At 36.8% G+C, this 26,281-nt stretch overlaps 2 protein-coding genes across 4 annotated transcripts; both read left to right on the top strand.

Annotated features, from left to right (window-relative positions):
• The first annotated feature begins 929 nt into the window (after positions 1 to 929).
• Positions 930 to 9,823, top strand: LOC112520470 (F-box/kelch-repeat protein At3g23880-like). Of its 3 annotated transcripts, XR_003070002.1 has the most exons (4): positions 930 to 1,483; positions 1,601 to 2,256; positions 9,000 to 9,348; positions 9,600 to 9,627. XR_003070002.1 is itself a non-coding variant. In XM_025128890.1 (3 exons), the coding sequence occupies exons 1-3, from the start codon at positions 941 to 943 to the stop codon at positions 9,031 to 9,033; spliced, it is 1,233 nt and encodes a 410-aa protein (XP_024984658.1). In that variant the 5' UTR covers positions 930 to 940; the 3' UTR covers positions 9,034 to 9,823. The 3 variants fall into 3 exon arrangements, 2 of the variants coding, with proteins under 2 accessions (XP_024984658.1, XP_024984657.1); XM_025128890.1 differs by having other exon boundaries at positions 9,000 to 9,823; XM_025128889.1 differs by lacking the exons at positions 9,000 to 9,348; positions 9,600 to 9,627 and having other exon boundaries at positions 1,601 to 3,972.
• Positions 9,824 to 11,186: 1,363 nt separating this feature from the next.
• LOC112520058 (F-box/kelch-repeat protein At3g23880-like) lies at positions 11,187 to 12,533 on the top strand. The gene is made up of 2 exons (XM_025128362.1): positions 11,187 to 11,732; positions 11,838 to 12,533. Exons 1-2 carry the CDS (start codon positions 11,187 to 11,189, stop codon positions 12,531 to 12,533), a joined length of 1,242 nt encoding a protein of 413 aa, XP_024984130.1.
• The last annotated feature ends 13,748 nt before the right edge of the window (positions 12,534 to 26,281 follow it).

Raw genomic sequence — 26,281 nt, 5'->3', positions numbered from 1 at the left:
ATATCATTGATAAACATTTCTACATTATAATATATATAAATAAAATATATATTACAATTACATTATAATAACATATATTATTAATATTTATGTATATATACAAATAAGTGGAAGTTTAAACGATAACATCTATGTTTGAGAATGCGAGAAAATCTAAGACCATCTAAAATATTTAACCTATAATTAGAATTAAAAGAAAACAAACTAATTGATTAAGGATAATCATATGATTTCTTATTTATCTGTAATTTTGGTAAAATACTTATCTCTAAAATCATATACAAATAATATGTTAATCATTATCAAATAATTATTACATTATTATCACAACAAAATCATATAATGAAGAGATAAAGTGATGGATATATATGGATGTAATCTTTTCGATTATCATAACATTATCACATCGCTATCACAAAAAAACCACATAATTATTACATAATTATCACATCAAAATTACATCATAAAAACTTTTCAACTTATCTAATCATTATCAATTATTATCACAAAAACACATCAACATATTTAAAAAGTCTCTGATAGTCATAACAAAATTTAAGAGATAAAGATAAATTTAGGATAACAAAAAATTACGGATAAATACTAATTAATTTTTATTTATTCTAAGTTTTATTATATGTTAATTAATTTGAAGGTTCAAAAATATTCTCACATCTTCATAAAATAGAGATATTTTCGTTTAAATACTTCCATATATAAATATACTTTTTATAATATGATATTTTATATAAATATATATAATATAATATATATATATATATATTAAAATTTATAACGAAACGAATTCGACGATTATTTTAATAACTATTTATATATATCAATTCATAACCCTTCCAACTGATCCAATCATCCCCCTCCCTTCACCCTCTTCACCCCAACCTCCTTCACTTTCCATAACTCTGTTTCTACGAAGTTGAAAATGGCCTCCCTAATCCCAGATGAACTCATTGTTGAAATCCTGTCAAGGCTTCCATCAAAATCGCTTCTTCGTTTCCGATCTGTGTGCAAATCATGGCTGTCTCTGATCTCTTCCACCGAATTCAGACTCATGCATTTTCACAATTTCAACAAACCAAACCCTCGCCACCTCCTCCGTCGATTTGAATTGAGGGAGAACAAGGAGGTATACACTGTTCATTTGGACGATCAGCATTTCACTGTCGATGCGGAGGCTCCGATTAAATTCCCCTTCAAAATTGTTGGTCCTGACATCTACTGTTACAAGATAATCGGGTGCTGCAATGGCGTTGTTTGCCTATGTAATGCTAATACTACAGATGAAGAAGTTATTCTTTGGAATCCTTCGGTTAGAAGGAACATTACACTAGTTCCACCCATCTTTCCTAACAACTATTGGTACGAGTTGATTCTTGTTCTTGGTTTTGGATACGATACGACGTCCGATGATTATAAGGTTGTAAGAGTGGCCAACGATGGTCTCTTCTTCTTTGCTAGACCTCATGTAAGTGTTGCTTTACATGTCGGGTTTTCCTCATTTATCAGTTTTCGTTACAACATGTAGAAATTGATAGCTATAATTTCAACCAATCATGACTATTTGTTCACTTCGCTGTCTCAGGTTGAGATTTACACCGTTAAAACTGCAGTTTGGAGGGCAGTCACGTTTCCAGATGATCTGCGTTGCTTCTCCATCCTTCCCAACCAGTCACAAGTGTTTTTCAATGGATCTTTGCACTGGATAGCCTGCGATCCTATGCTTGAGGTTTCAGATTACTCAATCATGACATTTGATATGAGTACCGAGCTGTTTGGAGAAATTCAATTGCCTAATGATCTAGAGCTAGAATCAATGACGGAAGTGGTGGTCACAGTAGTTGAAGAATTCTTGGGTGTGATTTATTCTTGCCGTCATAGTTCTTCATGGTGGGGTTCAAGTACTTATGTCATATGGGCTATGAAAGAGTATAAGAACCCAGCTACTTGGACAAAGATGCATACTATGTATTATCCCGATGAAGATGTGGGGAGAGCTTTGCAAGTGAGGAGCAATGGGGATTTGATAACAGTATCCAATTATGGGGATGTGACAATTTATAATCGTGAGATGTGCCATTATGTGTATACTTCTTCCATGGGACTTATGCTTGCTGACTCAATTTTTTTTGAGAGATACCAAGAGAGTCTAGCTTTGTTGGATGCCGAGCATGATGCCTTGGATGAGGAGAGGGTTGAGGAAGGACATGACGAAGGGTTTGATGATGAGTGGTTGGCAAGGTATGAGGCTACATACCTTATCCCGTTGTTTGATGAACGAGAATTATAAACTGAAGTAGTCATGCTATATGCCATCAAATGTAGTTTACTGTTTTATGTGTTTGTGAAATTACCAACTCTGTGATTTATGGTTTTACAATGGTTTTAGACTGTCAATAATTACATCAACCGCTTTACTCTTTGGGGTAGAGGTCAGGTCTGCATACACAGACACCACCTCTCGATGGGACATACCAAGCTTGTATGGTTTGATTTAATAGTGAGCAAAGTAAGATTTCCTTGTAGCATGATGTTTACCGAGTGCCTAGATGTTAGAAGCTAGAATTATGTCATTTGACAAGTCTTAGAATGTGTTTGGCTTGTAGAGATCAATTGGTAGCACCCTCTATCCCAAACGAACGGGCCATTTTCTTTGTAGATGGTGCAGAGAAGTGCTCATTGAATTTCCGATGCTTATGTCAATCTTTTTTCCTTTTTTCAAATGTTTTAATTGGTACAAGCCTAATATACACAACCTCATGACAAAAAGCTTGAAACTTGCTGTTTTTTGGGACATGTGAGAATATTGCAGTAATGAACATCTGATTAGTAGTTTGTGAAGTTATTAAGTTGGAGTCAATTAGAGTAACAGGGCATTAATTTTCATGGATACAAATACCCCTTTGTGCAAGTAGTTCTAAATGCAATGCCTATTTGATATTTTTTTGCCTACCGAATTGTAATGAGATAGGACGGTCAAAAAATTAAAATGGAAACAATCCGTTGTCCATCTTGTTGGTACTCTCTAACAATGTATGTATTTGGTGGTATAATTGAACATTGATGTGGGTTATTGTAAATAGTTTTTTGACCTTGACTTTCTTAGGGGACTAATATTTGGTGAATGAGGTTCCTACGGAAAGTATGAGATCATAGTTTTTTTTCATATGAATGTTACATTTTCTCAATTTCTGGTGGTAAGAATAAGAACTTTGGCTATCGAATCCAATCCAACAGACTACTAACTGACTGCCAATCCAACTCAAGTGCTGTATCAGTCAATTACTTTTAGCAAGTTGATTGCAAAATTCGATCGCTTGTTGAAAGGACTGCTCACATTAAATGCACAATTACTCTTGAAATCCATTTCACACCTATGTGGTAATTGTGCTATTGAACAAATGATTGATCAATGGGCAGATACAGGTTCGAGCCCATGATCACTTAATCTAGTTGCGATTATGACCTATTTTGATGCCTTTGTAAGTACCCAGGACTTATCACTACAACAAAATTGAGTTTATAGGACGCCTAAATCGATTAGATGTTCCAATAGAGTGCCTTATAGGTTTATAGGACCAAAAGAATGAAGCGTTTTATAGTCAAGGCAAAGAGGAAAAAAAGAAAGAAGCTGTTTTCGTTCGATCGAGGGAATCGATGTACTTTCACTGCTGTGACCGGCTTTCATAAAGCGCCTTTGGGCAGCAGCTACTATTGKGATCCAATTCCGAGATCAATTCGACAATGAAACTCTTTAAGCTATGCTATTTTCTCTGTCATTTTTCTTGACGCGATACAAAAGACAACTTTCGAGAGTCACTTATCCCCTTGACCAATTAGAGCATGTTCTGGCTAAGGCTGGTGATCCATACACAGTAAATCCATAGCTTCTATACCGGGAGACCCAGTTCATATATGCAATAGCTCGAGATCGATAGCCCAACCCAACTACTCTAATGGACGCCTTACCTGACTCACCATTTGTATAGTGTATGAGACAAATGTATGCATTTCGATTCKGGTCGTATTCTATGGTTACGATTCTATCATATATGTCGAAAATCTATTTTACGATATAGACGCTTATGACCTCCCCCTCTATGCCTTGCGGTAATGATTTCTCTGGCATTACGACCTTTACCACAATGATGCTGTCCATAGATCAAATTATTTTGTGGATTGGATTTCACTTGACTGTCTACGGTTCCATTGCAGGGCCTTGGTTAATCTGAATTTCATATGTACGTATGTGAAAAGAAGTACAAATATTTCATATACTAAGAGCTCGCTAATGAGTACTGCATTTTCAAAATGGTAACCTTCCCATGGCATATAAGCTACTAATATGTTTTTTCCTAAAGTGAGTTCGCCAACAACTGTAGCAGCACTGTACGCTAAAATTGTCCCTCTTTAATGTATTCATCCTACCGAACCTGGGTTTTTGATGCATACAAGTATTTTTGTTGGAAYGTTGATACATAACTAATGGAACACTTATAGTATCTCCATTACCTGATAAAAGGATCTTGTCAGCATCGGTATAAAGAATCTTTCCCTCGTGTTCGGCTATAGCAAGAGCCCCTGAATCTAGAGCCACTTGGCCTGATCCTTTGTCCCATACTTTGAGATGCTCCTCCCCGCCGATCAAGCTAACAACATGTCGATTACACACCGAGGGTTGGTAAGAACTGAGGGAAAATGCCCCTCTAACTTAAGTGGGCAGAGAGTTGTGTCGGAGACATCTTTATCTGACTAGGAGGCTTTGTCGTCCAAAAAGTGCTACAATAAGTTTATAGGACGCTTTTGGATGTCATAACCACCTTTTTAAAATAAAGTGTCATATTAGCTATTTTATATAACACTTTTTCGTAAACACAAGCATCCTTTAAAAAGATGGATTTATAGGAAGCTTCTAAAAAACATCCTATGAAATAGCTAATACGACACTTTATTTAAAAAAAATGTCCTAGAAAACTTGTTATGACACCCAAAAGCATCCTATAAACACATTGCAACACTTTCATATACGACGCCTTATTTTTTTGTCCTATAAACTGAAGTCATATAAGGCACACTATTAGGACATGTAAATACTTTAGGCGTTTGATTTTGTTGTAGCGTGTTGTGGCCTCGATTTGTGCCTCAGCTTGGAAAGTTGGTACAACTAGCAGGAATTACTTCAATAGGTTATCTGACCAACCCTAAAAAACTAGAGGTGTTAAAAAAACCAAGAAATTGTTGAATTTACCGCAATTCAGTCCTGTTAGTTTAATTGCTTGGCAGAATTTTAACGATGGACTACCACTAGTTTTATGCTACATGACTAAGGGATGTCTATGCAATGCAAGAACTTGTAGGTTTGGAGACATAGAATTCATGATAATTTGCTGATTGGTTGTTTTTCTTCATCAGATAGAAATGAAATGGTTGAACTCAGTGTGGTTATTTTCTTGCATAAATAATTATTGAATATAACTTATTACACATTATCGTATAAGAATCATACATTGCTTGATATGTATAATGTTCCATGAAATAATAAGTGAATAAATTAATAAAGGGTAGAAATAAACCTCTCATCTTGACACTAATGTTTTCATTTCTAGCCCCTATTTATTTATTTCATGTGATATCACAAAATCCCAATAAAAATACCGGGTTCACTCAATAACATTTTCGCTTTATTCAACCAAACGTACCCAGACTTTACCTCTATCTCAAAGAGTAGAGCAAGTCCTCTACATTAAAGAGTTGTGTGCAAGAGTATGAATAAGCAGGTAGTAGGAATAAAGATTTAGCATATGGTGAACGAGGCATGAGAAATATAAGTAAGAATAAGTACTAAGAGGTACATTGAATACATACAAAAGGTACGGGAAGGCACTACCACACATAAAAAGTACATCTGAAACACATCCCCAGCTTATAGTCCTCTACCTCCCTCCAAAACCTGTCCAACTCCCACCTCCATGACTATGATAGTCAACAATCCAAATCCTAGTCAGCTACTCTAGACCTCCGTCTCGAAGTGCTCCTATCAGAGGTCATGTCCTCTGAAATGTCTAAGGTCACCATGTCCAACCTCAATATATTTGCTTTATCTAATGGGTTTAAAAGATTCTTTGCGGGTGTGTTGAAACATTGCTAATATGCTATAATAACTTAAAATAATAGTGATAACTATCCAATGCAAAACGTTTGACTCGGTGTTGTAATAACATCATGCTTCACTAGCAATTTTGGAAGTTTTGGCTTCATTGAAGAGTATTCGACCAAAAATGAATAGTATCACTTATTTATAGCTGATTCAGATCATGTATTTTGTAACAATTGTCCATCTTATTTTGGTTACATCTTAACGTTTATCGTTGTTGAGCTAGTGGTTTTTGCACGCTATGCGTATGTACTAAACATAAAATCTGCACCGACAAAATTATTATGGGAATTTGAGATTTCCATGTTCTTTGAAGTTATTTCTTGGGATGCACACACAAGATTCATATGTATGCATGGGAGTATAATAGCTATGGCTATGGTTGTGGTTGTTCTTTATGACAATGTTGTTTTGACAAATGTTTCATAAGGCTTAAGGGTAAGATGGCCCATATAGGGGTACCATGGCAAATATATGCCTATGGCCATGAGGCCTTACCTCTACGCAGGATGTAGAAATTTATAGAAGGATATCGTTCTTGAAGGAGCACGACCATGCTTTGTTGTCTCACCACAACTACATTATCCCTTTTATATGTTTGTGTTTGTGTGTATGGCGTAATACTCACAAGAGATAGTTGCTAAAGAAGACTAGGGTTAAGCCAACCTTGTTTGAGGTTGTGGGCTGATTGAACTCTTATTTGGGTTCACGTTTAACAACTAGTAGCATTATATTGATCTTACAAAATTAGTAAGAGAGTATTAATTACAAGGAAGAAGAAGCAATCTTGACGAAAATCTATCATTCTTCACTTGTATCCTTCCACACACCCATACACACTCTCTCTAACTAGTATCTGATCTACCATGCTGTGAAATTTCACCTATTCCTTCTTATAGGAGTCCAAATTTCCCTCTTCTAGTAGCTCGTATGATATTTACAATAAGAAATTCCAAGATACTGTCCATATCTAGTGCGACATCCCATAAAAACTGCATTGGAGAAACTGCACTCTCTCAAAGTACACAATAGAGGATCCAAGATCCCTATTACTCAACTTATGATCAACTAGTATCGCACCCAACCTTCTTTTGCATATGATTATATATAAAGCTTGCTGGTGCCACCCATTAATACATTTAAGCACCACAAACTTTAGGGCGTCCAATTAATTTTAATTCATAGTAAGCTTAATATGGTGTAGATCATATCAACCAAACAATTATGTCACAACATAGTTGTCAAAATCACACATAAATCATTTGAATCATACAATAAAATTTGGTTATTGATTCTTGAAGCAATGGATAGAAATCCCACTGGTGAAGCATACAATTTTGAAATCATCCTTCTACCATAGAATCAAATTTTCAATTTCCAGAAAAGTTGGTCCAGATTCCTTGCTTTAAGCATTATATTTGTGTTGGAAGAGGTGGAGTTTACTTATCCAAAACTTGTTAATAACTAAGTGAACACGTCTTTTAGTTGGTATTTGGTAAATAAAAGAGAACGACTAATTAAGACAAGATTCTCGATTATCATAAGTATATTTGGTTTATGCATCACTAGAATCCTAACCTTATGTGCTAACTTATCATAAACATCATTATCAATTTATCGCTTCCAACTTATTTTAAAAAATTCGAAGCGTATTCATGATTCAGTGAAAGATAAAAGAAATAAGCATAATGATTCTTGATTTGATTCATGAATTGAGAAATATAACGTATTAAAAAATGCATAACATATGTAAAATCATTCAAAATACACAATTTTCTTTGAAGTAAATTTTGAGATTGGAGGTCATTAGGTCAAGAGTCAAGTATATGGGAAACTAGGAATTGGGTGGTCCTCCAAACTTTTAATTATGAAATTTATATAATCATAAACATATAAAAACCGGGTGGGCCTTTTAGAATTTTATATATTTTGCTTCAGCCATGTCTACCCATTAATCTTAACGTGCCAATCTGTGTGTAGAATGGTTGCCCAAGCCTGCTTTTCTAGCGGGCTGGACGGACTAGGAGCGGTCTGTCTTGTCCGTGAAAACTTCAATTAAAGTAATTAGGCCAATGCCTGGTATAGATACGAAACAATTAAATTAAAGTAAATTACAGACAGGATTAAAATCAGTTACGATGAAGATACTGCTTTATTATCTTAAGAGAAATCAAGTTACCCTGGACAGGCTCGAATAGAAAATGAAGGGCATTCCTACAACTTTGATGTGTTTAGGCCCAATTACCGAAGTAAGAGTAAGAGACGAGCAACTACCGAGACCCACCCTTAAATGAATGCTCTATGAGAATGATTCTTGTGTGCACTTAGAGAAGGATATAACTCTTTTTGATCATGAACATGAATTTCTAACTTGAACTTCAAAATTTCAAGGAAAGTTAACATGTTTAAGTTGCCAAATGAACAAGGTCATTGATTTGGCCTTTGCATAACTTAATTAGATACTGCCATTTTAGTCCTATAAAGCCTATGTTCATTTCTATGGTAAGCTGCTACAACCATTGATTAAAGAGAAGTACCATAAGGAGTGTAGCGAAGTGATTCTCCTACCAGGAAACGATAATAAATCCGATATTTTACATTAAGTCAATAAGCCAATATAATTAATATCCCCATTCAAGAAAAGATCTTACACTTTTTCCTTTTAATTTGTTGTTCATATAACAGAAATGTTGTCTTTGATGTAACTGGATTTCTTATCGATTTACTTGGTGCATCATTGCAATTTTCTTATGTTTCCCTTTTCAAGAATCTAATACTAAATTTTCCCTTGATTTATACATGATTGTTATTTGTATGTCTGACCCAACAGATCGATCAGCAGTGGCTTTGAATATTCGGTTTGATAATGGATTAGCCAGTTCCTATTTGGAAGGCTGCAATTTCTTAAACTCTCTGCTGATGAATTATACACCGAATGGCTTTATACGATTGATTGGTCTGAGGTTTTCGACAAAAAAGATTTCCTGAATCCGAAAGAGAGTACTTGGGTTCTCCCAATAACTAAAAAGTGTCCATTTTTCGGGGTCTCAAAGGAGCGTGGAAACACACAAGAACTCTTGAATGGAAATGGCTCGCTTACGGAAAGTAGAGATTATGTTTTCACTGTGTTGTAGGGACTTCTTATCGGTACTCGGTGGGTTGCTATTAAGGAAACTCAGGTTAGCGCTTTTTATAAACTTATGTATAAAAAGAACATATTCAATTTAGCTCCATGACTAAATTTACGATGGGTTTCACTATTTTTTATCCAGCTGTATTGCATCTAACCATGAATTCTTTTCAGCCACTTCAAAATTAATCTTTCTTCTAAAGTAGTGGATTCATGTTGTTCTTTTATAGTGCTAGGGAAAACTGGACTTGTTTTTGTCTCATAATTTTACTTATTGGAATAGTTGGAATGCTTGTACAGTAATTTGAGGTGCCAAAAATTATCTTTCATGGGTATTGATATCAAATTGTTAAAAGCCCTTGTCGATGAGATTATGATGACTACAAAGCTTCAGGTATGCTTTCTATCACCCTATCAACATGTATATTTGTGTTATGACCATTTACAATTGTTAGATCTAAGCTGTAGTTCGACTTAATGTTTTTACCTCGATTAGTACTTTTAATTCTTGATTCTCTGTTCATTTATAGTCGTTATTTTGATGCATCTTGGTCTATCCTTACATATAACTATAATCTATGAATGTGAATCCAAAATGTTTACACATTTATTATAATGGATTTCTAGGTAACTTAAGTGTATTTACATGGCATCACGAAGATTATATCTATGCTAAAAGATGGATTTGATATAGGTGTGTATTTAATATTCATATGACCAATACCTGAACAAAATTCTACTCCTTGTCATAGAGTTAAGGTCTATGTACATCCTCCCCTCCCCAAACCCTACACATTGTGGGATTCACTCGGGTTGTTAGGTTTGGTTTGGTATACTTGCACAAAATGACTGACAAAAAGGGTCGAGTACATTGGCTATCACCCTTTAAGCGACTATTGAACTAGTTTTGGGGAGATTATATTTGAAAAAAATAGATAAAATTATTACTAGACTTTCATGTTTTTTTCTATTTATGTACTGCTATAAAATTACAACTTAGGGTCTTGTTACCAAACATTTACCGCTTCTTAATTAGCGGGTAAGTGTTGCTGATTCGGTTAGAATAATGTTGTTTACCCACACCCTCTGAGCATTTAAATGCGTGATCTCTAAGTTTATTTTGTAAAGGTAAATAAATAAAAAAGGCATAAAAATTCAATGATTACTATTCGATTTACCGTATTAAAATACCTCCTCCATCCCAAAGCGATGAAATAATTTATGTCTTGTGTTTTCTTGAAATGAATATAACATTTCCATTTTTTGCAAGAACTCAATCCAAGTTTACCTGTCTGTCAATTAGCAATTGCAAAATATTAGTATTTTTCTTATTATGTATACGGATAAAAAATTGAAATTTGTTGAGGAAGTAAGAATTTTTGTTTGAAAAGTTATAATATTTTTTCCAGATTTTTTTAAATCTATTATTATCAATCAATATAAAATTTGTTATTATATTATTTATCAATCAAATTATCGCAAAGCAGGGAGAAACAATATACAATAACATATGTTACTTTATATTATTTGTTGTTTGAAAATGAGTGTTATAATTACAAAAGTTTTATATATATATATATATATATATATATTATTCTACATATTTGTGAGTAAAAGTAATTTTTGCATAGATTCAAAACTATAATATTCTGATGAGTAAATTAAACAATTACGCTCAATCAGACATTTATCGTTTTACAAAAACATTCTTTTTTGATTTTGCACTCAAACTTCACAATACTTCTTATCAATAAGATGTGAAATAAGACTTCAAATTTCAGCACCTCTTTAATAGCAAATCCAACACCTCAATCTTCTTCACTATTTCTCAAATACAACGGCAGAATCCTCTCCCTCTAAAACTCGCTCTCTCTCTTGAAATTGAAAATGGCCGGCCACCTCCCAATGGAAGTGATCGTCGAAATCCTCTCAAGGTTACCATCAAAATCGCTTCTTCGTTGCCGATCGATGTGCAAGTCTTGGCTGTCTTTGATCTCTTCTGCCGAATTCAAGCTCATGCATCTTAACAATTTCAACCAACAAAATCCTCGCAATCTTGTCCGTCGCTTCGAGTGGAGGGAGAACAAGGAAGTGTATAGTGTGCATTTCGACGATGAAGCTTTAACTGTGGATCGCGGTACCCTCGTTGAATTCCCCTTCCATCGTAACCGTCATATCATCTTCTATTTTAGGATAATTGGGTGTTGCAACGGTGTTATTTGTCTCTCTGATGATAAATGCGAATCTAGAGAAGATAAAATCATTCTCTGGAATCCTTCAATTAGAAGGAATGTAACCCTAATTCCTCCCATGTTTCGATCAAGCAATATGGAAGACATGTTACTTGTTTTCGGGTTTGGCTATGATAAGATGTCTGGTGATTATAAGGTAGTCAGATTGGCCTACGATGATTGTTCCATCACTAGACCTCAGGCAAGTGTTGCTTTACATGTTCTTTCCCCAATCTTTTTATAGCATATAGAAATTAATAGTTATAATTGAACCAATTATTATAATTTGTTTTCATTGCCATCTCAGGTTGAGGTTTACACTGTGAAAACTGCCATTTGGAGGGCAGTTGGGTTTCCTCATGATTTGCCTTGCTTCTCTATCCTTCCCAATTGGTCACAAGTGTTTTTCAATGGATCCATGCATTGGATAGCATGTGATTTGACACCTGGAGTCTCACGTTGCTCAATCATGACATTTGACATAAGGACCGAGCTTTTTGCAGAAATTCAGTTGCCTGAATCTTTACTGCAAGAGTCCGCAATGAGTTTGGAGATTGCTGTAGTTCGAGAATCTTTGGCTGTGATCTATTCTAGCCGTCATAGTCATAGTTTTCCATGGTCAGGCCCAAGTACCTATAAGATATGGGCTATGAAGGAGTATAAGAACCCTGCCTCTTGGACAATGATATATAATATGCATTATCCCACTAAAGATGTAGGGAGAGTTTTGCGTCTTAGAAAGAACGGTGATATGATCACCGGATCTAGATATGGGGATTTGATGATTCATACAGACAATGTGGGATATTATGTGTATGCTTCTTGTACTGGGTTTATTATTGAAGACTCGATTTATATTGACATATACCAACAAAGTCTAGCTTTGTTGGATGTTGAGCCTGACGTTCAGAGTGAAGAGATGAAGGGTGAACAAGGAAGGGCGGAAGAGTATCACGATGAGTCGCTAGGTACCCTGTTCCGTGGCTTGGTGAATGAGAATTAATGAATTGAAGTAGCCATGCCATATTTTAGAAATCAAGTTCGTGTTGTATTTTGTTTGGTGTGTGTTTGTGATCATACCAACTCTCCTTTTTGTGGTTTGGTGTGTGGTTGTGAACATACCAACTCTGCGTTTTGTGGTTTTACTTTGCATCTAGACTCTCATCGATTGCATAAATCAATAGTGAACAAAGAGGCATTTTCTTGTAGTTTGTTGTTTGCTTAGTGGCATTGTGGTAGCTGTTAGACTCAAGTCCTTTGACGAATCTTAGTCAGTCAGGATGAACTCGTACACCATCTGCCCCAAACAAACGAGCCATCTCCTTTGAGCGTGTTTGGTACATAGATGGGATAGGACTGGCGAGAATGAGTAGGCGATTGAAAGAATTGTGGAGGATTTTAGGGTTTTAATTTCACATGGGTAAGTTTTGTAATTTACCAATCTTGTCCCATCTCCCTGATAATTCCCCCTATATTGGTGGGACAAAAAAATTGCATTTTTGTCCCATTCAGTCTCGTCGGCCTTGTTTAATATTGCGTCAAAGGTGGGACAAGAAGTTTTTGTGCTGTCTTGTCCTGTCAAGTCCTGTGTACCAAACACACCCTTGTAGATAATGCAGGGAAGTGCTTATTTACTTTTTGATTATGGTAGTATTTATACATTGGCATTATGCCTTCTCTTACATGCCTGCCAGGGAGTTACCCTCAGCTGTTAAATAGGGTATCTTAAAACCTAAAAACATATCTTGTATCCGTAACTTAATCTGAAAAAAACTCAAAACTTACTATTTCAGTTAGGATCAGTAGAAGATCCTGGTAAGTGAACATCTGATTTGTATTGTGTATGTGCATATTTGGAGCAAATAGGAGTAACTAGTCATTAGTTATCATGGAGATAAATAATTTTTGTGTTTGGTGAATGGCATGCGATCCTCTACAGGAACTGGAAATATAATTAAGAACCTCTACACGAATATATAGTTTTCATAAGAATTGTGATGCATCTTATGACAGTAAGTATAGGAAGCTTGCCTCTTTTTTTATTCAAATGAGTTGGCAAGAAGAGGATCTTGGTAGACTAGAAACAGTCATATCAAAGTGATTGTAACCGTTACGAATCTATATTTAGAATATGTGATTTATATACCAGTTTAATGTGGATAATGGAACCTATATATTTAAAACAGTTGTATGCTATGCTCCTATAAGAGAATAGCTGTCTACATCTTTTTCTACTAAAGCAACTAGTAGAGCTTCCTTGACCTTAAATGTGATTTTTTCATTCTTGCCTACTTAGATTTGGGGTTCTTAGAAACGTTTTGAGTTTTTGTTGATGTTGGATGTGTCACAATTGACCGCAACTAAATGGAATCATGAAATCTATATGTTGATTCTCACTATATGAGCAAAGTTGCAATAATACTGGTAGAAACCTTGGATGAAGCTAGGAAAATTATTTGGCCAACAAATAGTGACTAAGGGGTAGTTTACCAACACAAACTGGGTAAGAGTTACCACTCTCACTTACCTTACCGGGTAATATTCTTGGTCATCAAAATAGCATAGTAAGATTGTTGGTAAACACCATCGTCTGACCGGGTAACTACTAACCAGGTAAGAGTCACCAACCTCACTTACCTGGTCAGCACAATGACATATTAAGATTGTTGGTAAAGACCATCATCTCTCACCAGGTAAGCATCTCTTATGGTAAGAGGTAGTAACTGTTTAGTAAACAACCCCTATATAAGATGAGGATTTTTCGTGATTTCACATATTTATCATAACAATTCGAAAGTAAATAATGTTGATCATGAGCCAATGTTGAATTAAAGTTTACAAAGGATATATAATGGACTCGTAAAAGTTCTAGAAGGTGTTGGTCATCGGGGAGCTCTATTCTTGGAGAATCTTATGTGATATATACAAGGAAATGATCGCATTGTTGCTTCAAGGACAGTTTTGCACCGGTTAAAATCATCTAATTTTGTGACAAAAAGATTTTAACAAGGAAGGTTACTTGTTAGCATTTGATCTCGCAAGCCAACCTTGTGGTCGGAGGGGCCATTCACATTTTAGTACATAATTACTCGTGAAACTGAAACTGGTTTCACCCATGTGTAATGGCTAATCATAGACGACTGTCACCCCTTCTCCGTGTCATCTCATTATGTTTTGTCATACCATTCTTTAACATATATACGGGACAACCTGTGGGAATTCAATCTGTTGTAATCAAGTTTGTTGCCTAATAGGTTATAAATCATGTGAATTAAAGAATTATGTCATAACATAGTTGTTAAAATAATAAATAAACGATATGAAATAAACAACACGATTATGGCTCTTGATTATTGAAGGAAACATTAGAAATCCCACTAGAGAACCATAATCTTGTCTGATCGAAGAAGTGGCCCTTGTTTCATCTAATCAAATTGTATTATCCCATTCTAGCATTCTACTGTAGATTCTTTACCTTAAGTGTTATGTTTTGGTGGTATTTGCAAGAGTTCATTGATATAAAATTTGTTAACAAGTAAATGGAAATAAATGTTTGTTTCGTTGGTACTTGGTGAAGCCAAAGATAAAGACTAATGTGGCAAGACAAGATTTTCGTGATCAATATCATTATGTTTTGGTTTATGAATATCTGGAATTTTGTAAGATCCCACATGGGTTGGGGAGGGAAACTAAGGTTGTCTTACAAGGGACTGAATACCTCCTCTATTTGACGCGTCTTAAAACCGTGGGCCCAGGTGTGGACAACGCGGACAATATCTAGTACGGTTGCCAATAGATGTTACAAATGGTATTAGAGCGTGTGCTCCCAACGGGGATGGATTCTAAGATCCCATATCGGTTGGGGAGGGGATCTAAGGTTGCTTTATAAGGGACATCTATCAGATGGGTTTAAAAATTGTGAGTCCAGGTGTGGACAAAACAAACGATATCTGGTACGGTTGGGGTAGGATGTTACAAATTTAAACCTTGTTTATTTTATTTTTATGCACATCATAATCATATAAATAATATTTCTTAGAGAAAATTGAAGTGTATCTACAATTGAATTTGTTCCAAGATTTTAGAAATAAGCATAGTGATTATATTGTAATTCATCGTTTGAGTTCTGTTGTATGTAAGGGGAAAGGGTATAAATAGGTTCCATATTAACTTATGTGCATATATATGTGTGCATGTGTGTGTATTCTAACAAAGTTTAGGATGGTACTTACCTAAAAATAAATTATATTTTGGTAGCACAAAATAAGACAAGCTCCTTCTCACATCTATACACTTTGTAGAGGCTTCCTTCTTGCACAATTCGTTTCATAAAGCAAGGAAGCCTCTTCCAAGTGCATAAAGGTGTTAAAATAGGGGTATTTCATTAATAATAGTATATAATTCGGGGTTTCTAGAATTAGGATCCTTCTATCATATCAACCCATAAACCACCATTGTACTATAAAGAACCAAACCAAACATACCCAATATACATATTCACAACAAATACCTCCTTACTTTACCATTATTTGAACATTCATCGTTCGATTGATTCCAACACATGAATCAATCAATAAAATTAGAAAGCTAGTTTGATCAATAAAATGACAACAATAGAAACTCTTTGCGGTATCATAGTGATAATGCAATAGAGTATATAATTTTTTTCTCTCTCCATGGGATGTTACATGACTCTTCGTGTGTATATACTCTACAAGAAAATGATGTTGAACACAAACACATACATTTATTAGATGTTGTGCCTACTTTGTTAATTCATCGTAACATCCCTCACCATTTCATGGGTGATGTTGTCTTACCACATGTTATCTTGTCAATTGTTACCCTCTAATGTGTTACAAGGTGAGATTCCTACTCGAATCCTTTTTTTATTGGCAAATACTTTTTTATGTTCCACCTATAATTATTGGTTGTCTGAGTTATGTGCATTAGTTTAAGCCTACTACTACTACTACTAAACTTGATTGGGCCTCGATATGCATTTTTGTAAGATGTTCTTGATCCCTAAAGAATCTCAATGTTATGACCCTCGTAAAAGAAATCCAACTTCGATATCACATTTCTTGAATCATGATTATATTTTATTACTTATCCTAATGATAAGCCCTGGTATCTCCATACTTGCATATTGTAATATCTTAGTACATGTTTACAAAAAAGTAAGTGGTAACCCCTTAACTAATAGAACTTTCTTTAGGCATCCCTTTACTCATCTTGAGGTAATACCTTTCTCCTACTATAGGTTAACAAGAATGTGCATATTCCTGATATCGTAAAAAATCCTATTACTTCATATATATCTCCTGCACCTTGTACCAATTTGTCTAATACCCTCATGCCGTTTATTGAAATCAAGTTGGAACTGTGGCCGATCCTTATTAACCGTGAGTCAAAGCCATACACGAACAATGTTCAATTTGGCCAGAGGTGCAAACGTCACTTGATGGTCAGTTTCATAGGACTGGGTCCATAGCCACTGAGTCTAACTTTGAATCTGTAAATACTCCCATCTGCCTTGTAAACTGTGGAGTACGTGCACCCAATTGGGTTCTTCCTTTTTGGTAATGAGGTCGTAAACCATGTCTTATTGTCTTTTAAGAAGCATATCTCATCTTCTACTGCTTTCTTCTTCGATGGTATAGAAAGAGCATCTTCATTAGATTGTGGTAATTTGTGAAGGCAAATGTATTTCCCCAAGATGATCTTTATTCACAAACATTTGAATATATATACAAAGGAGAAGCTACAAATCAGGAACTGATCTCCAATCATTTAGGGGGGATCATTTACCAAATACCAACCTAAAATAGATAAGACTAATTCTAAAAATGATACAACTAATTTACAGCTAATACACCCCGTCAGTCTGAGCAATAGAAGGACGTATGCATAGATTGGACCGAAAACGGTGGAAAAGATGACGTGGTAGCCCTTTTGTGAAGATGTCGGCGTACTGAAAATCGGCTGGAACATGTAAAACCCGGACTGCACCAATTCTGACCCTTTCTTTGACAAAATGAATATCAAGTTCCACATGTTTTGTACGCTGATGTTGTACGGGATTTTCAGATAAGTATACAGCCGATATATTATCACAGTAAACAACTGTAGCCTTGCGAGTGAGAACATAAAGTTCAAGAAGTAAGTTGTGCAGCCAACTCGTTTCGGCAACAGCATTTGCAACCCCACGGTATTCTGCCTCACGGCTTGATCGAGATATGGTTGGCTGACGTTTTGATGACCAGAAACCAAATTATCTCCTAAGAAAACACAGTACCCGGAAGTGAAGCAGCGAGAGTCGGGGCACACCCCCCCCCCCTTAATCGGCGTCAGAATATGCAATAAGTTGGATCGATTTGGAGAGTGAGATACAAAGTCCATAAGTAATTGTTCCTTTAAGATAACGGAGAACTCGTTTGAGGAATTGGAAGTTGGATCACGTGGGGCATGCATGAATAAGCAAATTTGTTGTACCGCATGTGTAAGATCCGGACGGATGATAGTGAGATACAGTAAAGCTTGTGCTAATTGGCGATAATGTGTCCCATCAGGTAGTAGTTTACCACTTGTTGCACTCATTTTGGGGTAAGTGTTAACAGGAGTGGAACTGGGTTTGCAATCCGCCATATGAGCTCGAGATATAATGGTAGTGGCATAATTTTCTTGTGAAAGGAACAGGCCGCCATGTTAATGTTTAACTTGGATCCCGAGGAAAAGATTAAGGGTACCTAAATCTGACATAGGAAACTCACGAGATAAAAGAGCAATGATATTAGTGAGAAGCTGGTCATTAGAGGTCGTGAGTATGATGTTGTCAAGATACAATAGTAAATAGGCCATGTCATGTCCCTTTTTGTAGACAAATAAGGAAGTGTCACTAACGGTACTCCGAAAACCACACTTAGTAATGTAGGTAGCAAATCTGTCATACCACGCCCTAGGGCCTGTTTAATCCCATAAAGAGACTTGCATAACCTGCATACATAATTTGGATGAGTGGTATCGGTAAACCCGGAGGTTGAAACATATATACTATTTCATTTAAGTCCGCATGAAGAAAAGCATTTTTAACGTTGAGTTGGTGAATTGACCAAGCCCGGGAGACAGCTAGACTAAGCACCGTTCTGATTGTGGTCGGTTTGACTATGGGACTAAACGTTTCATCACAGTCGATTCCAACCTGTTGACATTTCCCATTAACAACCAACGAGGTCTTGTATCTCTGTAAGGTGCCATTTGCGTTAAACTTGTGACGAAGTAACCATATGCACCGAATAATGTTTGCATCAGGGGGTCAAGGTACCAAGTCCCATGTTTGATTGTCCATTAGAGCTCGATATTCTTTGGTCATGGCGTCTTGCCAATGTGGATCGGAAAGGGCTTTGATGTGGGAAGTTGGTATGGGAGATATTGTAGTTTGGGCAGTAGTATGTAGGTTAACAGACGTTTGAGATCTGGATGCTCGGGAGCAAGTTATCATGGGGTGGGTTAATTGCGGGTTGTGGTGAGGGAGGTGGTGGAGGCTGTGGTGTTGGGTTTGTAACAGGTGAGGAGGGTGCAGGGGGGTTGGGGTGACTAGTGGCTGTGTATTTTGGCAGTGGCAGGTATGGATAAGAGGGGGCTGTTGAAGAGTGGTAGATGGGAGAGTAGGTTGTAAAGTGGCTGGCGGGTCAAAGATGGTAGGAGATGGGTCAGACTCAAGGAATGAGTAGTCTAAGGGTGCGGTGGGATGATCTTCAGAAAATGGAAAAGATGTCTCCTCGAAGATGATGTGACGAGAGAGGACCACCTTGCCGGAAGAAAGGTCAAGGCACCGAAACCGCGAAAATTGGCGGGGTATCCAAGAAAGATACAATGAATGGACCGGTGTTCCAACTTGTTTTTCCGTGTCACGGTTGTGTTAGGATAACATGCACACCCGAAAACCCGTAGGTGGTCATAGGAAGGTTGTCGATGATAAAGAGTAGTCATAGGGGTGGTGAATTTTAAGAGTTTGGTGGGGAGAATGTTGTGGAGATATCACGCGGTATATAATGCTTCAACCTAGAAATGGGGTGGGAGAGATGAGTGCGTGAGAAGAGTGAGTATGATCTCGTTAAGTCTACGAATCATACGCTCGGATTTCCCATTTTGTTGGGAAGTGTGAGGGCAAGAGAAGCGGAAGAGAAGACCGTTTGTTTCAGCAAAAAATTTGAAATTTTAGTTATTGAATTCACCCCATAAATCACATTGAAAAGCTTTAATTGTGAGATTGAATTGAGTTTAATTGTATTTATGAAATTGAGAGAAATTGGAAAATGTTTCAGACTTGAATTTTATTGGAAAAACCCAAGTATATTGTGTGAAATCGTCTATTAAAATCATGTAATATTTATAACCTGTTTTGCTGGGGACAGGAGATGTCCATAAGTCACAATGAACAATATCAAACGGTAAACAGTAGTAGAATTAGAATCGGAAAACGGTAATCTTTTGTTCTTTGAAAGCTGACAAGAATTGCAAACCAAAGATCTACTACGTTTAGGACATGGAATAATATTATTCAAACTAAGAAAATCTAAAACAGGAAGACCGGGATGTCCCAATCGATCATGCCAAACGTCTCGAGCACTAGAGGTGAAAAAAGTGGAGTTGGTGACCGGATAGGTGAGAGGATATAGACGGCTCGAGCTATTGTGGCGGGACAACATCTGACCACTCTGGTAATCCTTCACGGAAAACCCATTGGGATCAAATTCAATGGAAACATCATTATCAACAGAAAGTTTACGAACAGAAATGAGATTCTTAATGATGTTGGGTGTGTAAAGAATGTTGTTTAGGTGTAGGTTACGTGTGGTTGTTGGAATGGTGGAGGAACCCGATCCACGAACCGGCATAGGAGCATCATTACCAACAAATATTAAGCCAATGGGCCAATTTAACGAGGGTTTAGAAATCTTACCTTGGTCGCCCGTGAGATGGTCTGTTGCATCCGAGTCCATGTACCGTTGATCACAACCGGGTCCATGGTCATTGTCTGAAGTGCTTCGCCAAGCTGAGTCGGCTCAAGGGGATTAAAGGCAGCTGGGCCAGGAGGTTTAGGGCCTGACTTGCGATGTGCAGGTGGGCCGTGAGGTGTGGGCCAGGCTGGCATAGGAGATCCAGCCCAAGGAGAGGCCCATCCAGAGTTGGTGGGATACGGACATGGCGGTGGGCTCCAATAGGCCCAATTGGGCAGCCGATTAGGCTGAGAGTTCCATGGCAACTGAGTCAATTGAGGCTGGCCTGAACCACGCCTAGGGCCTGTTGAGGAGGAACCGCTGGAGGAGTTATTGGCCTATGTCCGGGCTGTTATTGGGGCGTCTTCTGTTGACATAGTTTGAAGGATCATGTGGTGGTTCTGAGGAAACAGCAGCCGTAGCAGTCTGTGTAGACATGGTTTCCTGGGCATTTTGTCGGTGATGTTCCAACTCGAGCATACTACATCCAGTCTCCCACGTGGGACGACTTTGATTGATATACGAGGCCGGGTGTCGTATTTCGCCTGAAGTCCTCTAACAAGTTGAAAAACGAGCCTCTGATCATTAACCGGACAATCCACGTCATTGAGTTGACTGCCCAGTTTCTTGAGTTTTTGGCAATAAGCTTCAAGAGATGGCATGGATTTTAATGTGAGGTAATTGAATTCATGCTCTAGGGCCGCCCCCTAGAGCCCTTGTTGTTGAGGAAAATGGCTTTGATTCGAGACTAGGCTTCGTGGGCAGTTGACTCGGTTACCAAGACACGAACCAGTAAATCCATTGCAATACAATCGCATCAATTTCAGTCCATGCTTCATACTCTGCATTAATTTTGGCCGGAGGCTGTGTCCCGTCAATGTGTGACATGACTTTGTATCCCTTGGCATGTAGTTGAAATAACTTGACCCACGAAGAGTATGAGACCTTTGTACCGTCAAGCCCCCGGACCTTGTGTTGAATGTTGGTCACGGTGTAAACGGGGTGAAGGGTCTTGGTGACATTTTCAGGCTTGTCAGGCATGGATAGCAACCGACAGGTGATGACAGAGAAGAAATCAAACCATGGTTTGATCTTCGGTGATTTGAGAAGAACGAGAGCTAGGGTATCGAGCCTAGCTCTGATACCATGAAAGCAAATGTATTTTCCCAAGATGATCTTTATTTACAAACATTCGAATATAAATACAAAGGAGAAGCTACAAATCAGGAACTGATCTCCACTTATTTAGGGGATCATTTACCAAATACCAACCTCAAATAGATAAGACTAATTCTAAAAATAATACAACTAATACTTTGACCCTATCCAAGTTGGTGATAAAAACTCAATACGTTGGAGACAACTTTCCATATGCAACATATTTCTGGATTGGATGATTACTACACCCATGAAATTATTTTAGGCAAATCTTGTAATTAACAATGGGAGCTTGAGTAGAATCCAAACCGTAATCAGATATTCTTCAGATTTCTCACTTAAATATTGAATTTCGGAAAACAAGCTTGATTCTTTGTAGATTTTCCGAGTGAGCGGGGAATTCAAAATTTTAAAGAAAAAACTGACATAGGTAAGTTGCCAAACTTAAGGTCACAGATTTGGCTATGTGAAACTTAGGGGCCGTTTACCAAATACTTACCCGGTAAGCGTTTACCAGTAACACTATCTTTGACTTACCGGGTAAGATTTTAGTCCAACAAAACGGTATCGTATGCAACAATTTACCTAGTAAGCTCTTACCATGGTAAGAGTCGTCGTTCTCACTTACCGGGTAAGACTCTTGGTCCTTGTCTCGCTCTTACCGGGTAAGATTCTTGGTCCTTACCATATTTATCCGCTAAGGTAGTGTGACTGACCTGGGTAAGAGTTTGGTAAACGGCCCCTTAGTTATATACTTTCTTGAGGCAACAATAATAATAAATCCAGTATTTTTACAATCGTTTAATAATCTGTTAAAATTGATATCTAGATTTTCATTTTAAATTGTTTTTCATATTACACATAAATGTTGTTTTGGATGTACTTGGCTTTCCTATTTAACACGGTTTTATATTGCAATCTGCTTAAGGTCCCTTTTGAGAAACTATGTATTATTTCCTGCATCAGTTATCCCAAATCGAATCCGTTGTTATCTTTGCCTTAATCTTCTTTGCTTTTTTGTTGGCAGAAAAAGGGCGACATTTGTGACCTTGCGCATGAATGGGTGAGGTCTTCGCCCCTAAACGATGCTATTTTTTTCGGTAAGTTGTCTATTGAGAAGATCTTAGTTACTTAATCAACGGCATTGCGCATTTCTACATGATTATGTAAAAAGTTATCTTGTAACCACAAGGGTGGTGCCTGATTGGTTTGAGCTTGGCTCCAAAGGTCAAAAGTACCGTCAGGTCCAGGTTCAAATCCAAGGAGGAATAAGGAGGAATAAAAATCACCTTGTGGCCACGGAGGTTCAAATGCGGTGACTCCGGGCTATCTGCAAAGCAGGCGGTCTGGGATTAGTCGGCTCGCATAGCGGGTTGGATATCCAGGTTAATGCAAAAAAAAAAGTTATCTTGTAGAATTACCTTATGTTTTTCCACAGCTTTACCTCTCTTTTTTAAGCATCAACTTTTGCCACAATTTTAACGGTTTGTACAAACTTCTATCACGTTCTTTTTAATTTCAAGCATTGGCTTTTTCTTTCTTTGATATCGTTCAGGGAAACTGGATTTGTTTTTGAGGCTGATAAATATTATAACTGCAGGGATGTTTTTACAGGTATCTGAGGGGGACGAAAACAGCTATTAGATGATCTTGTTTGCGAGTATATCATGACTACAAAAGCCTCATTTGTATCCAAACCCAGAAACTAGATACAACTTGTGCCATAGCTGTTGCGGTACATGGATGGAACTAAGGTTATGTTCCTTCTAAATGAACGATTCCAGACAATAACTTCATCATCAAACCCTTCGTCCTGTCCTTCCTCAACCCTCTCCTCATCCAAGACATCATGCTCAAAATCCAACAAAGCTCGACTCTGGGTATCTGTCAACAGAAATCGAGTCTGCAACCATAATTCCCATGGAAGAAGTATACACATAATGGCACACCTCAAGGTTATAAATTGTCACATCCCCAAAATTGGATACTGTTATCAAATCCGCATTGTTCTCCACTTGCAAAGGTCTCCCCACATCTTCATTGAGGTAATGCAATGCATCTTTGTCCAAGTGGCTAGGTTCTTATACTCTTTCATAGCCCATATCACACAAGTACTTGAACCCCACCACGACGAATTATGATGGCAAGAGTAAATCACACCCAAGAATTCTTCAACTACAGCGACCACCACTTCCGTCATTGATACTAGCACTAGATTATAAAGCAATTGAATTTCTCCAAACAGCTCGGTACTCATGTCAAATGTCATGATTAGGAATGTGAAACCTCAAGTATAGGATCGTAGGTTATCCAGTGCAAAGATCCATTGAAAAACACTTGTGACGGGTTGGGAAGGATGGAGAAGCAATGCTTATCAGGAAACTTGACTGCTCTCCAAACTGCAGTTTTAACGGTGTAAATCTCACCTGAGACGGCGAAGTGAACAAATAGTCATGATTGGTTGAAATTATAGCTATCAATTTCTACATGTTGGAACGAAAACTGAGAAATGAGGAAAACCCTACATGTAAAGCAACACTGACATGAGGTCTTGCAAAGAAGAGACCATCGTAGGCCACTCTTACAACCTTATAATCATCAGACATCGTATCGTATCCAAAACCAAGAACAAGAATCAACTTGTACCAATAGTTGTTAGGAAAGATAGATGGAACTAGTGTTATGTTCCTTCTAACTGAAGGATTCCAAAGAATAACTTCTTCTGTGGTATTATCATTACATAGGCAAACAACGCCGTTGCAGCACCCGATTATCGTGTAACAGTAGATGTCAGGACCAACAATTTTGAAGGGGAATTTAATCGGAGCCTCCGCATCGAGAGTGAATTGTTGATCGTCCAAATGAACAGTGTATACCTCCTTGTTCTCCCTCAATTCAAAGCGACGGAGGAGGTGGTGAGGGTTTGGTTTGTTGAAATTGTGAAAATACATGTCTGAATTCGGTGGAAGAGATCAGAGACAGCCATGATTTGCACACAGATCGGAAACGAAGAAGCGATTTTGATGGTAGCCTTGACAGGATTTCAACAATGAGTACATTTGGGAGTCGGGAGGCCATTTTCAACTTGGTAGAAACAGAGTTATGGAAAGTGAAGGAGGTTGGGGGTGAGTGAAGAGGAGGGAGGCGACCATGCTTGGATCAGTTGGAAGGGTATTGAAATAATTAGACTTGAAAATAAACAGCTCCTTGATAATTTTATTCATTAAATATTGTTTAGAGATAGAATTTATGGTCCATATCGTTTGTCGATAATAACACTTTCCATCCATATAGTTTTGAAAAAACGTCTGGATTTGTTCCCTCCCGCTAACGATCGTTAGAAAGTTCCTTAAAATAAGGAGCATTTTGCCATTTCATCAAAAAAAGTGAAATGATTTTTGATTTGATCCATGTGGTTTTTGATTGGGTAAAAAAGGGAAAAAATCGATAAAAGAATGAAAATACTTTTAATTTAACGGAATTTTTAACGACCATTAAAAGAAGGGATCAAATCTGGACGTTTTTGCAAACCATAATGGTCATCTTATAATTCAAAACTGAAGTACAAAAAGTGTTGTTTTTGACAATCTATAAGAAAAAAGATTGTAATTTACTCTAAAACAAAACATAAAATTACAACTGATTAAGGAATATGAGATCAAATCATATAATTAAATGCATTAGACTACGTGGGTTGGCAAAGAAAGCTCAAACATGTAGATTTATATGAAGAAAAGGGATCCAACATTCAATAAACATGATGATCAGAATTTTTCCATAAAAATGGTTCGGAAATGTTTTGACGGATTAATGGAAATAACAACAATATTTGATGTTGTAAATTTTTTTAACAAAGTACGACCTGTGACAACCGAATCTCGTTACCTTAGAGCATACGACGAAAGCCCTAATTTGCCGATGAGAGTAATTCAATTGACCGTTAAAACAGTAAATATTTTTTCAATCAAGGAGAGATGAAGGGAAGAAGACGACAAATATATCGTATAACTATTCACACCGGCAAACAAGTGGCCTGCCACTCCTCTTTGTTCAATTTATAAATTTTATTTTTAAATTCAATTGTTTCAACTCTAAATACTTATTTTAAATACAAATAAATCTGACCAACCAATTTGGTTTTTTTTTAAGTGTGGTTGAAGTTGAATTTTTTAATGTTAAAAGGGTGGGAAAAGTCTAAAAAAACCCAATGGACTTTAGTGTTTGGAATGATTAAGTCCTTGGACAATTTTTTGGAACAAATAAATCCTTGGACATTCCAAAACATGTTAAATAACTTCTTAGACTTTCTAAAACCTGTTAGATACATCCTTATGACTTATACAACTGGTTAATGTGGTAAAATAATGGAAAAAGTCCGAAAAAAAAACTCAATGAACATTCATATTTTAAACGATCAAGTCCCTAAACATTTTTTGAACCAAAAATATTTAGATCTATAAAATCAAACAAATATAATAAAAAAGTACTTATATTTACAAAAAAAAAAATTAAATTAAATTTTTTTTGATAAATTTTTTTATTAAAATTAAAATATATTATGTCAGTGATTTTTCAAACTAAAAAAACATTT

Source organism: Cynara cardunculus (assembly GCF_001531365.2).
Source record: "Cynara cardunculus var. scolymus isolate 2C chromosome LG 10, CcrdV1, whole genome shotgun sequence".
In the NCBI taxonomy this organism is placed as follows: Eukaryota; Viridiplantae; Streptophyta; class Magnoliopsida; order Asterales; family Asteraceae; genus Cynara; species Cynara cardunculus.
This window is presented reverse-complemented; position numbering and strand designations above follow the sequence as displayed.

What these genes read in the sequence shown, in the direction of transcription:
- LOC112520470 (XM_025128889.1), top strand. Translation starts at nt 941, where the DNA reads ATGGCCTCCCTAATCCCAGATGAACTCATTGTTGAAATCCTGTCAAGG. An exon ending in TCTTCTTTGCTAGACCTCAT is followed by an intron (nt 1,484 to 1,600) that starts GTAAGTGTTGCT and finishes TCGCTGTCTCAG; the next exon opens with GTTGAGATTTACACCGTTAA.
- LOC112520058 (XM_025128362.1), top strand. Translation starts at nt 11,187, where the DNA reads ATGGCCGGCCACCTCCCAATGGAAGTGATCGTCGAAATCCTCTCAAGG. An exon ending in GTTCCATCACTAGACCTCAG is followed by an intron (nt 11,733 to 11,837) that starts GCAAGTGTTGCT and finishes TTGCCATCTCAG; the next exon opens with GTTGAGGTTTACACTGTGAA.